This window comes from Micropterus salmoides, unplaced genomic scaffold (genome assembly GCF_014851395.1).
Source record: "Micropterus salmoides isolate LMB-PRFRI ecotype aquatic unplaced genomic scaffold, ASM1485139v1 Ms_hic_scaffold_10, whole genome shotgun sequence".
Lineage (NCBI taxonomy): Eukaryota > Metazoa > Chordata > Actinopteri > Centrarchiformes > Centrarchidae > Micropterus > Micropterus salmoides.
In genome coordinates, this window is record NW_024040041.1 from 32,829,214 (window position 1) to 32,841,901 (window position 12,688).

The 12,688-nt window shown below is 41.4% G+C and overlaps 2 protein-coding genes across 2 annotated transcripts; both read right to left on the reverse strand.

Annotated features, from left to right (window-relative positions):
• Positions 1-4,681, reverse strand: LOC119896564 (serine protease 27-like). Its single transcript, XM_038710043.1, has 6 exons — positions 4,547-4,681; positions 4,004-4,024; positions 3,473-3,635; positions 3,086-3,351; positions 1,670-1,812; positions 1-1,555 (listed from the first exon to the last, which is right to left on the reverse strand). The coding sequence occupies exons 1-6, from the start codon at positions 4,599-4,601 to the stop codon at positions 1,286-1,288; spliced, it is 918 nt and encodes a 305-aa protein (XP_038565971.1). The 5' UTR covers positions 4,602-4,681; the 3' UTR covers positions 1-1,285.
• A 3,793-nt stretch (positions 4,682-8,474) lies between these two features.
• On the reverse strand, positions 8,475-11,965 carry LOC119896543 (heat shock 70 kDa protein 1). Its single transcript, XM_038710012.1, has 2 exons — positions 11,810-11,965; positions 8,475-10,884 (listed from the first exon to the last, which is right to left on the reverse strand). The coding sequence occupies exon 2, from the start codon at positions 10,859-10,861 to the stop codon at positions 8,942-8,944; it is 1,920 nt and encodes a 639-aa protein (XP_038565940.1). The 5' UTR covers positions 10,862-10,884; positions 11,810-11,965; the 3' UTR covers positions 8,475-8,941.
• Between the last annotated feature and the right edge of the window lie 723 nt (positions 11,966-12,688).

The window sequence follows — 12,688 nt, forward strand, 5'->3', positions numbered from 1 at the left end:
TTGATTAAAAGAAAATGTTTATTTAAGATGATGAACAAACTGTCGTTGTGTTAAATGTATTTGAAAAAGCTTTACAGATACCAAACAGATAGAAACACCTGTAAAAGTTTAACCAGTCACACATACTGCTGATACTGTTAGAGGCCTGAGTGTGTGTGTGTGTGTGTTATATTTGACTTTCCCATTAATGTAAAATTAAAAATCAAAGTTGCAAGTGTTCAGTGCAAAAACAAGACATTAACAGTTATAGTTATTAATTCAAGTCTTCACCGTCAATCAGCAACATCAGCAACCTTCATAAACTTCTAATATTCAGTATCTGTCCAAATGTTTAACAGCAGAAAGACTCAGTGTTGTTTGTATGTTTGTTCAGTTTCAGGCCAAAATCTGTTCAGACTTCACTGACTTTAATAAACTATTATGGGAGTCTGGAGTCACTGAAATGATTATAAACTTCTCGTGTTTAATTGTAACCATGTTAATAAATTTGCCACTTTTAGAAGGAGCTTTGTTAAATTGACCAGTTTAAATGACGTATTGTGAAACTTAAGGTAAATTAACTTGTTTAATTAATATATATTGTGTTTTTAAATGGAATTTATTTAAAATTGATCAAAAAATGGATATTAAACGTCAAAGAGAAAAAATAAATGAACTGTGCGATGGAAAATCGTTCAATAAGTTAATTTTAAAAGTCTTTTAAACAAATTCTGTCTCTATTTGCATTTTGAAATTTTAATAATTAATTCATCATTAAAGACAAAATAAGGAAATAGAGCAATTAACTGGTCAATTTAATTGTCTTTTGTTGTATTTTTTACTTTGAGTTTAACTATGACACTCAGGCTCATTATTCATTACGTTTAAGACAGTCGGCACTAAAAAGTTTCCACTGAATTGAAAATCCTGAGAAAAAGGCTAAAATTATTTCACCTGTTTAAAGAACAGTTAGTAGAAGCGCCACGATTGGTTATAGATTTGTTAATCAATAGAAAACTATTTTCTTATATATATCTTTGGGTTTTTGTTGGGCTGTGTGAAGTTATAAAAGGACACATTTCTCTAGTTTCTCCCATTTTAAAGACAAAACAATTAATCAATTAATGTTAATACTGAAAACATTCCTTTGTCATTAAACCAGTTTCTCTCTCTTCTCTTCTGTCGACTCTTTTCTGCAAAACTCCTTCAACACAAGAAGCTGGAAACAGGGTGGAAACATTTTGTTGCTTGTTTTAAGAGAGGCAGAGAGTTTGACTCTATCCTGGTGCGTTAATCATAAAACTTCCTATGAAAGGACAGAGAAGGAGAAGGCAACAGGTACGATGGACAGCAGCAGAGGAACCGAGAGGGGAACCAGGTGAGCAGTTCCAAAGAGGACGAAGCCCGGCTGGTTGGTTGGGATCTGGCTGTTGATCCAGGACTGATACTGGGACACTCGGGTGAAGCCTTCTGGGACATTAGGCACGGCACAGCCTGTTTCTAAAACAAAACTCACCACTCCAGCCTGGATCCAGACAGAGCCGTTATTTTTCACCAACGGGCCGCCTGAATCCCCCTGCAGACGTCAGACAGGTCATTATACTTCATACTTCTACTACCTCAGATCTATTGATTGATTAAAACATGTGTGTTATCACTTGATGGAGGAGTGTTTTGCAGACAAACTCACAAAGCAGGTGCCCTGTCCTCCCTGGGTCACACCGGCACAGATCATGTTGTTTGTGATTATACCACCGTAGACAACGTTACAATCACTGTTGGACACGATGGGAAGAATCTCCTCCTGCAGCCTCTTTGGGGAAGGAAGAGGAGCTGAAAAAGAAAAGGAGATATTAACGTTGTGTCTGTATACAGAGATTGATTATCATGCTCGAGGATTGAGGAGGTACAAATTTGGGAAATGACCAGTGTGGCTGGAATTCTCCTCTCCTGCTGATAATCAGCTAATTGGGGCCCCTGCTTTGCTGCTCCTGATCAGCTCTCCTATAAAAGAGCTTTCCAGTCTCTGCTGGATTGCTAAGTCACTTTAGTGAGTATAGACGCCCAGGCCCATCTCGTTGACGCAGCTCATTCTGTGTTTGTTGATCAACAAATCCCGCTGTCCTCTGCAGGTCTTAAAGCCCTGTTCACCTGTTCTGTCGCCAGACCTGAAACTCAACCTAGCTACATGGAGAACCAGCCTCTAATTACCACCCACGCCAACAAGCCAGTCTGCCCGTGACTCCTGTCGCTATCAGCCCGCCCTCACAGAGATCTTCAGTAGGAACCAGTGCTGAGGGACGGACTGCCATGTTTTTGGTTTGAGTCTTTTCATTAGATTTGTTGACCAGAAGAAAAATGCAGAACAATAACCGGCCTTGTCCTTTAAACTTAAATAAATTGGCCTACACAGTGTTAGTCCGCCTTGTTGACTTTGACCTGGGGCAGCCCAAAATCAGTGCATACCTGCCTTAAAGGTTGCTTGATGGTAGAATTACTTCCCTGTAGGGAATATAATCTGATGTTTTCTTGTTTAAACAGGACTGTGAGGTGTAAACTAATGAGCTTTTAATCACTTTCATTTGATCAAACATGCAGAAAGTCTACACCAGTGCAGGATCAATTTTAACTGCTCCTCTCAGCTCGTGATACCAGAACAAGCTCAGTGGTTTCTGTTTCAGGCAGTCCTGGTTCCTGCAGGAAAGATCCCATTCATCTTTCACATAGACGATGTTTGGTGAGTCACTTTGTTGAGTACTTCAAGTCTTGGATGGACATGAAACTCTCCTGTTTAAGATGAACAACTGTGAAATAAAATATCCATACGTCCATTTTCTGCCTCTGATTTACTTCCATTACTCTCCATTCCTTTAGTAAATGTCCTGCATTCAAAATGTTCAATATGAGCACGGAAATATAGCGACAAAGTATTTTTTTTTTAGGTTTTACTTGGGCTTACGTCATCTTGTCGCCTCTGCAGTGCTTCTGATTTATATAAAAGTGTGGTGTCATTTGCAAAACACTACAATAAAAACTGAATTAATCTATAAAATCATTCACTATTAACAAAACATTTAAAAGCTATCAAATTGATTTCAATTCTCACTGTTAGTTTGGATGTTTCCCCATCCGGTGACCCAGCAGCTTGTCCTGGCTTTAAAGACGCTGCCGCCAGCCGCCAAACAAACGGGTCTGATGAAGTCGGTGAAGGTAACAGGTGAGGACAGCTGCACCAAGGCTATGTCGTTGTTGAGCGTGTTTTCATCATAGTTAGGATTTACGATGATCTGGGACACAGTCAGGGAGATTCCGTTTGTATTCGGCAAGTCTAGGGCGTCGCGGCCGAGGTTAACGGTGAAACCAGATGGGGTGCTGAGAAGCAGAAAAGACAACATGTTTAAATATGTGACACACGCTGGTGCTGACTGTGCATGAATTTTAGACTAAAATGTTTTTTTTTTTGTCTGAGACATGTGACAGGATCAGAGCTCACCTTCTGACACAGTGAGCAGCAGTCAGGACCCACTGGTTGTTGATCAGGGAGCCTCCACAGAAATGAAATCCGTTGCTCTGCAGACTGGCCTGCCAGGGCCACGACCCTGCAGGAGCATCCGCCCCTCCTACGATCCTGCTGTTGAGAGGTGCAGCACCACAAACTGGAGGGAAACAGTCTGAATAATCAGGTGTTCGTGTTGTTTACTTTATTGTTTCTCTCTTCATCTGTGTGGATTTGTTTAATCCGGCATGAGCTCGGCTCTAAAGATGATCCTGTCTGTCCAGCTCTTTGGTCTGGATGTCTCAACAACTATGGGAAGGATTGTGATGAAACACTTCATGTTCCCCTCACGATGAACTGTAATAACTTTGGTGTTCCTCTGACTTTCCATCTAGCGCCACCATCAGGTCAACATGTTAATGTGTTCAACACTTAGACATTCCCGTCAGCCTCAGCTGTTAGCATTGTTATTGTGAGCTCAACAACATACAATATAAACAGAACAGAAAGAATGAGGATATAACTCACCATCTAACTGCGCGTTGCTTCCTGTAAGAGAGACAAAGAACAACACATTCAGTCACTTACAGGACTGTCTGCTCATTTGATGTCTATTGAGGATCCCTACATGAAACTAAAATGGTATTAATGTCATATTTATTTATTTCCTAGAAGAAAACCAACCGGTTTCATTTTTGACTTTTATTCACATTGTTCTCTTTTATTTATTTAAGTAAACTTTAAAAATAAATTGACAGAGATGCATTTCTTAATTTTGTAATCTAATAAAACTGTGAATCAGTCTCCTGTCAACACACAGAGTCAGACTGACGGCTGTTCTTTTCAAGTTCAAATATTTCTGTTGGTTCCTCAGGCTTACTTTCCCAGTCCAGAGAGGAAAACCCGGGTTAACACATAAACTTACATACATTTAAACAAAGTGTCTGAATTCGCTATAACTAGATAATTACACAGAATCAGAATGGTCAATATCTTCTATTTAGCTTTATTTTCATTATGAACAGAAAAGAAATCTGGTGATCTACTGACACAATATTTAAAAGCACTCACCTGTAACCGATAAGACCACGAGCACGACGCCACAAACCAACAGTTTGACCTCCATGGTGCGACTCTACCAACTGTGTCTTGTCATAAGTGGAGGAGTTTATCAGTGGATAAACCGCCTGGACCGGCCGCTCACGCCCTTTTTTACCAGCAAACCAAAGAAACACTTTCTATGGCCCCGAGCGTTGCGCTGCTGCTGCTGCTGCTGTGCCTACTTTTTGGAATCACAATCACTTTCATTTGCCAGGTATGTACACAAAGCATCCAAGGAGTTTGAATCTGGGTTTAGATCCCTCTAAGTGTACAAAGTTCAGGCTTCACGTCACATACACATAAAAAATAATTATAAGAATAACAAAACAGAAAATGCACACAATACATGTTTATTAAGTTACTTTTACGTGCAAAGGTGACTTCAGCATTAACAACACAAGTGGGACGACTGCATGGCAGTAAAAGTAGATTGCCTGAGGGACCTCTTCTTCCCGGAATTTGTCCTGAACCCCGTTTTAAACACCGAACATCAGAAACAGGATCAGAAAGAGCTTCAACGCAAAGTAGAGTTCCACGTACAAGGAATTGGCTTTGGTGCCCAGGTCCATCTATCCGTCTTCAACCGCTTATCTCTCTCTGTAGGCTCTGTAGACCAACTGAAGGGGGTCCGTCCAGGAGAGGGTCTGTGATGGTTTTGAGGTGGGACAACACAAAGCGCTCAAAAGGCTTCATGACCACAGAGTTCTACAGTTACAGCCATATGCAAAAGTTTAGGCACCCCTGACAATTTCAGTGATTTTCATTTATAAATAATTGGGTGTTTGGATCAGCAATTTAGTTTTGAGCCATCAAGTAACTGAAGGACACAGTAATATTTCAGTAGTGAAATGAGGTTCATTAGATGAATAGAAAATGTGCAATATGCATCAAAACACTAATAGACAGGTGCATAAATTTGGGCTTCCTATAGCCTGTAATGAGTGTCTGGATTCTGGATGAAGGTATTTTTGGACCATTTTGCGACTGATTCCTCTACATTATTCTCAAATATCTGCTGATATTGAGTGGAGTCGAGACTCCCAGTACCGGCACTGGCCACACAGCCCCGCTGCATGATGGAACCTCCACCAAACTTTACTGAGGGTAGCAAGTTTTTGTCTTGGAACGCTGTGTTCTTTTGCCGCCACGCGTAACGCCCCTTGTTATGATCAAACACCTCCATCTTTGTTTCATCAGTCCACAGCACCATCTTCTTCAAAAATGAAGCAGGCTTGTCCACATGTGCGACCACAAGCGTGACTGTTTGTGGCGTGTGTGCAGAAAAGGCCTCTTCCGCATCTCCCTCCCGTACAGCTTCTCCTTGTGCAAAGTGCGCTGAATTATTGAACGATGCACCTTTCTCTCCATCCTTCACCTCTCCAATGTTTTACTTGGCCTGCCACTTCTGGCCTTAACAAGAACTGTGCCTCTGGTCTTCCGTTTCCTCCCTATGTTCCTCACAGTGGACACTGACAGCTTAAATCTCTGCGATAGCTTTTTGTATAGCCTTCCCCTAAACCATAATGTTGGACAATCTTTATTTTCAGGGGCCGGTTGCACAAAAAACCTTAAGTTAAGAATTTCCTTAAAGTCCGAGTTAAGGTTTCTTTAAAATACATTCGGTTGCACAAAACACTCTTATATGAAACCTTAAGGTGAAGATAAACCTCAAATACTTAAGTGATCACTGAAGTATTTGAGGTTTTCTCCTCCCATCTTGGTCTTATACTTAAGGTATCCCTTAAGTGTGTTATACCGTTGCATAAAAGACCTTAGCAACCAAACTAAGGAAAAGAATTTAAGGTACCTCTGGATTTATCTTAACCGCAACACGGTTGAGTTTATGGCGATAAATGAAGAAAATTCACATATCCTGAGAAGACTCAATGGATACGCTAAACGATGAGCAAAACAAGAAGGCTGTCAAATTTATCGCTTTAGCAACACAGTCTAGTTTAGATCTATAGCGTACATAAAGTTATTCTCACCAGTTTTATTGGGTTCCTTTTTATACTTGGTGATCTATTTCTTGGCAAGTACAGACAAGTTGTCGTACTTATTTTGGATCTCCTGGATGAACCTCTTCACAACTCGACTCCTTGAATTAATTTGCGAAATGCTTTCCTCCCACATTTCTTGTTTTCTGTTTGCTGTTATTTGCAGATCAAATACCTGCTCTCTTTTATGAAATTCCTCCAGCAGTACGATATGTTCCTCCTCTCACCAATTTTGTTTTTCTTGTCTTCTTTTCTTTCCAACTTTGTACGGTGATAACAGGTCAAGTGCTGGTGCAAGCAAACAGTCTCCATGGTAACAGTAAAACTTTACTACTGTAAATTCTCTATCAGTGTAGCAAACACCTTAAAGCATTTCCTTAACTAAGGAAACCTTTAAAGGGATCCTGTGCAACACCCTAACAGCTAAGGCTAATTAAGACTATCACACTTAAGGAAAAAACTTTTGTGGTAATTTGAGAGTTGTTTTGAGGGCCCCATGTTGCCAGAACAACAACTTGCAATTGGTTGCTAGGTAGTTACAGGTATTCAAATCAACAAAATGACAAGGGTGCCATATTTATGCACCTGTCTACTTTCATTTTGATGCATATTGCACGTTTTCTGTTCATCCAATGAACCTCGTTTCACTACCGAAATATTACTGTCTCCTTCAGTTACTTGATAGCTCAAAATGAAAAGGCTGCTCCAAACATCCAATTATTTATAAATGAAAATCATGGAAATTGTCAGTAGGGTCTAAACTTTTGCATACGACTGTATTACACCATAAAGGAAGATGGTGTGCTAGTTTCCAGCTGACAGATCTGGTGTGGATCCAGCCGGGTGGGGAAGGAACTCCTGGAAAGAAAACATACATTTTTAACTGAAAAATAAAATGTTAGTTGACAGCACAGTTTCCTAAATAAAACATACATTTATAGATTTTTCTCACAAGAAATGTGTCTGACAGGTTCCCTATAAAGCTTTGAGACAATCTGCCAAAGCTGAAGTGATATTGGGACATCTGGTGGTTTTTTGCAAACTGCACAACTTTGTTTTTTATGTTCCCACACAAGTCAAGATGTTCAAAACATACAAGTAAAGAATGTTTGAATTGTGTGGTCATTAAAAACACCTCTTATTGTTTAAGAATAACCAAAAGATTGGGTATCCTGCCTATCCTAGGTGACTCTTTGATTTAGGCACCTTTTGTTAGTCAGTAGTAAAAACACAATAATAACAATCTTTATTTTATGTTCTGATGAGTCTTTTTCATCACCAACTCAACTTATATTAATAAATACATGCAAGATGAAATCAAAAGACGCATTAAAGTTCATTTATCTTTATAGCAATATAAAAAGATCTGGAAAAGCCAGTTGTCAAAATGTCTTGTTAAAGTTACACATCGTAGATAGAAGGACAAAAAACTACAAACATGAGGTATAACGTTTATAACTGCACATTAAACGTTTTTCAAAACACTGGCCATAAAACATAAAACATAACATTTCTGACCTTTCTTCATCAGAACTTTCTAGACAACCAGAGCAGAAAAGTGACCTTGGAAATTCACAATTAATGACTGAAAATAATGCAAAAGATTCTCAAGCAGTTATTTAAAATGCATAAACGTGATGTTTATGTAAGTATAACAAAATGGCAAATGATCGACACACATATTGATAAATAAAATGGCTCCGGGTGTTATTTGTGTGCACTTTGCAGTCTATTTTACAATACAAAGATAACAAAACTTTATTTTTATCCCACATTTCATTCAAAAAAGATAAAACAATAAGGTGTCAGTGGATCGTAGTGTCTGAAACGTGTATTTTTCCCTCATCAACGTGACAAATAATGTAATACTTCAAAGATGAACGATTAACCGAAGCTATAAACATGAAAACCAGAATTTTCTTTCTCATCTTTATTGCGATGTCCAGCAAGGCTGAGATGAAATGTACATTTGTGGCACATATTATTCAAACATAAAGTTACAGTTTATACGTATTGATATGAAAAATATTTACATGGAGCTCCTCTTATTATTCAACTCATACAAAAACGTGAACATCTAATAACAGTTACAGTTAATTCTAAACAACAGTTTTGATCAGAGATGAAGAAAATTCTTTTACATGGAAGATTTATAAGTTAAACTTTTGGATCCTTATGTGTCACATATAAAAGGACATTTTACCGTGAGACATATAGTTTCAGCTGTATGTTAAACATCTGCAGTAAACTATATTTACATGGAATCATCACCACATCTTAAAAAAGGACACTTATGAACATAAGACAGGAGGTTACAGTGGTATTTCAAACAGTCCCGGTGATCTTAGAGTCCATGTGAAGGGCCACTTTAGTCCACCTCCTCAATGGTGGGCCCCTGGGAGCCGGCTCGTGCCTGCTCTCCACAGCTTCCAGCGGGCATTCCTCCCTGATACAACTTGCTGATGATGGGGTTACACACTTTCTCCAGCTCCTTCTGCTGGTGCTGGTACTCCTCTTTATCAGCCAGCTGGTTGTTCTCCAGCCAGCTGATGGTCTCGTCACACTTCTCAATCAGCTTCTTCCGGTCCTCCTCGCTAATTTTGCCCTTCACCTTCTCGTCCTGCACGGCGCTCTTCGTGTTGAAGGCGTAGGACTCCAGGGAGTTCTTGGCGGAGACTTTCTCCCTCTGAAGGTCGTCCTCAGCTTTGTATTTGTCGGCGTCCTGCACCATCCTCTCGATCTCTTCCTTGCTCAGCCGGCCCTTATCGTTGGTGATGGTGATCTTGTTCTCTTTGCCGGTGCTTTTGTCCACCGCAGACACGTTCAAAATGCCGTTGGCGTCCACGTCGAAGGTGACCTCGATCTGCGGGACCCCTCGCGGAGCGGGCGGGATTCCCGTCAGCTCAAACCTGCCCAGCAGGTTGTTGTCCTTGGTCATGGCTCTTTCCCCTTCGTAGACCTGGATCAGGACCCCGGGCTGGTTGTCGGAGTAGGTGCTGAAGATCTGGGTCTGTTTAGTGGGGATGGTGGTGTTGCGCTTAATCAGGGACGTCATGACTCCTCCGGCCGTCTCGATACCCAGGGACAGAGGCGCCACGTCCAGCAGCAGCAGGTCCTGGACGTTGCCCGAGGTATCACCCGTGAGGATGGCGGCCTGGACGGCGGCGCCGTAAGCCACCGCCTCGTCTGGGTTGATGCTCTTGTTCAGCTCCCTGCCGTTGAAGAAATCCTGCAGGAGCTTCTGGACTTTGGGGATTCGGGTGGAGCCTCCCACCAGGACGACGTCGTGGATCTGCCCCTTGTCCATTTTGGCGTCCTTCAGGGCTTTCTCCACGGGCTCCAACGTTCCCCTGAACAGGTCGGAGCACAGCTCCTCAAAGCGAGCCCTGGTGATGGAGGTGTAGAAGTCGACGCCCTCAAACAGAGAATCGATCTCGAGGCTGGCCTGGGAGCTGGAGGACAGGGTTCTCTTGGCCCTCTCGCAAGCTGTGCGCAGCCTCCTCAAGGCCCTCTTGTTCTGGCTGATGTCCTTCTTGTGTTTCCTCTTGAACTCCTCCACAAAGTGGTTGACCATGCGGTTGTCAAAGTCTTCTCCGCCCAGGTGAGTGTCTCCGGCCGTGGCTTTGACCTCGAAGATCCCGTCTTCGATGGTGAGGACGGACACGTCGAAGGTGCCTCCGCCCAGGTCGAAGATCAGGACGTTGCGCTCTCCCGACTTGCCTTTGTCCAGACCGTAGGCGATGGCGGCTGCCGTCGGCTCGTTGATGATCCTCAGGACGTTCAGTCCTGCGATGACGCCCGCGTCTTTAGTCGCCTGCCGCTGGGAGTCGTTGAAGTACGCCGGGACCGTGATGACCGCGTTGGACACCTTGTGGCCGAGGTAGGCCTCAGCGATCTCCTTCATCTTCACCAGGACCATGGAGGAGATCTCCTCGGGGTTGAAGGTTTTGTCCTCCCCTTTGTACTCCACCTGGATTTTGGGCTTCCCTCCGTCTCCGACCACCTTGAAGGACCAGTGCTTCATGTCAGCCTGCACCACTGGATCGTCCAGCTTTCTCCCAATCAGTCTCTTGGCATCAAACACAGTGTTGCTGGGGTTCAGAGCCACCTGGTTCTTGGCCGCGTCCCCGATCAGCCTCTCGGAGTCGGTGAACGCCACATAGCTGGGGGTGGTCCTGTTGCCCTGGTCGTTGGCGATGATTTCTACTTTCCCGTGCTGGAAAACCCCCACACAGGAGTAGGTGGTGCCCAGGTCGATGCCGATCGCCACACCTTTAGCTGCAGACATCTTGGTGCTTTTGAATTTGTGTCCTAAAGAAGCAGAGACAAAAATTGGAAAGAAAATTTACAAAAACTATTTGTGCTTCTGCAAGGGCAAGTGTGGTCTAAAGAGTCATATCAATATGAAGCCTGGAGCAACTGGGTAGACTAATGAAATAAAATGATCAATGAATCAATAAAACCTTGCAGATCCCAAATGATATATTAATTTTCCTTGGTTTGTTATTTGTAGAAGTTTGGTCATGTGAATAAAAATATGTCTGTATTCCTGAAATTATAACTTATTATTTAAAATATGAAATGGTAATTGTTGCCCTTTTGTGTATTATTACGTTGGTAATTATTTTCTATAAAAAAAGTACTTTAGTTTGAGAGGGCTGTAAATTAAGGAGACCACTAATGCAGCCTTAATTTGACAGTTTTACAGACAGAGTTTGGTGGGGTTTCATCTTCTGTTAAAGAAAACTGTAGCTAAAACACTAAAACGTGTAACATTACTCACATAATTCTTTATTGACCAATGTGTTAATTTATTACGTAACATTCGCTGTTAAAACCAATAGCATATATTCAGAAAAGAAAACCATACGTTACTGACAAATAATGCAGCCCAAATTTGACAGTTTTACAGACAGACTTTGGTGGAGTTTTCCCCTAAAATAAAACTGTATTTACATAATTCTTTATTCACAAATGTATTCATTTATCACGTAGCTGTTAAAAACAAAAGCTTAAAAACCATAGCGCTGTAGAAGACGCCAGGCTTAAATACACAGTTTTTATAAAGCAGTCTGGTTAAACGTTCGTTCTTTATGTGAAAACTCCCCGTAACGACGGTTATTTCTATAATTTGCGCATATTGATGAGGACATGTCAGTTAAAGGCAACCGTTATTAACTCATCACATAGCCGATATGTAAAATAAATTAAATTTAAACTCAAGCAGCGGACTTACCCTCGTTAACAGAGAATAATAGCAGGTTTCTGTCGCTCCGTCTGGCTCCTCTCTTTAGTTTCCCGGTAACTTCAACCGTCCCGTTATTTATACTTCTCCCGCTGCCTTCTGGCTGTTTCTCCAGCTTTCCAGTGACTTTGTCGTCCAATCAGAGAGCCCAGCGCTGGGTGCGGGGCGTGATGACGTACTCGGTTGCGTGTCCTCAGAAGTTTCTACAAGCTTCTGGTCTCACTGAGAAACTGCGGGAGCGAAGTCTGCGTTTTAAAAACAATAAAATTCACAGTGAATTCAGAAACCCCGAGTACAAACACAGCGAGCAAATATAGACAGGCTGGATAGAAAACACAACGTAACACATATGCGCGTAAATACGTGTAATACTATCATTAATCAACCCAAACAAATTAGCCTTTGAACACTAATGTCCCTGGTTTTAAAAGCACAGTCGGTGCTGAACTCGGCTGCCGATATTTTGAGAAGACATTAGTGATTAGTCCAAATTAATAAAATGTGTTTCACAAGACTGTCCATTAATCAGACGACCAAAAAAGCCTAAAATACACCGTTTTCCAGGCGGAGTATTGGTGAACGGCTTTTTTCGTATGAAAAAACAAAAACACAGTGTAACAGCATTTTATCCAACACTGTATTCAACATAAACATGTTTAATAACACCAGACAACATTTTGTACTGTAACATTTCCAAATGCTGATAAAGATAGTAAAGTAAGGTACTAAAAAGCTCAGTAAAAAGGTAAATAATGGTAAATTGAATAAGCTAACACATATGATTCTGTTAAATATACATATATAAGAGTTGCTTAATTTAACTTAATCTTCTGTAATTTATACGTTTTGACCTACATTTTAACAATTTAT

What these genes read in the sequence shown, in the direction of transcription:
- LOC119896564 (XM_038710043.1), bottom strand. Translation starts at nt 4,601, where the DNA reads ATGGAGGTCAAACTGTTGGTTTGTGGCGTCGTGCTCGTGGTCTTATCG. An exon ending in GCTGCTCACTGTGTCAGAAG is followed by an intron (nt 3,352 to 3,472) that starts GTGAGCTCTGAT and finishes TCTGCTTCTCAG; the next exon opens with CACCCCATCTGGTTTCACCG. An exon ending in GGGAAACATCCAAACTAACA is followed by an intron (nt 1,813 to 3,085) that starts GTGAGAATTGAA and finishes TTTCTTTTTCAG; the next exon opens with CTCCTCTTCCTTCCCCAAAG.
- LOC119896543 (XM_038710012.1), bottom strand. Translation starts at nt 10,861, where the DNA reads ATGTCTGCAGCTAAAGGTGTGGCGATCGGCATCGACCTGGGCACCACC.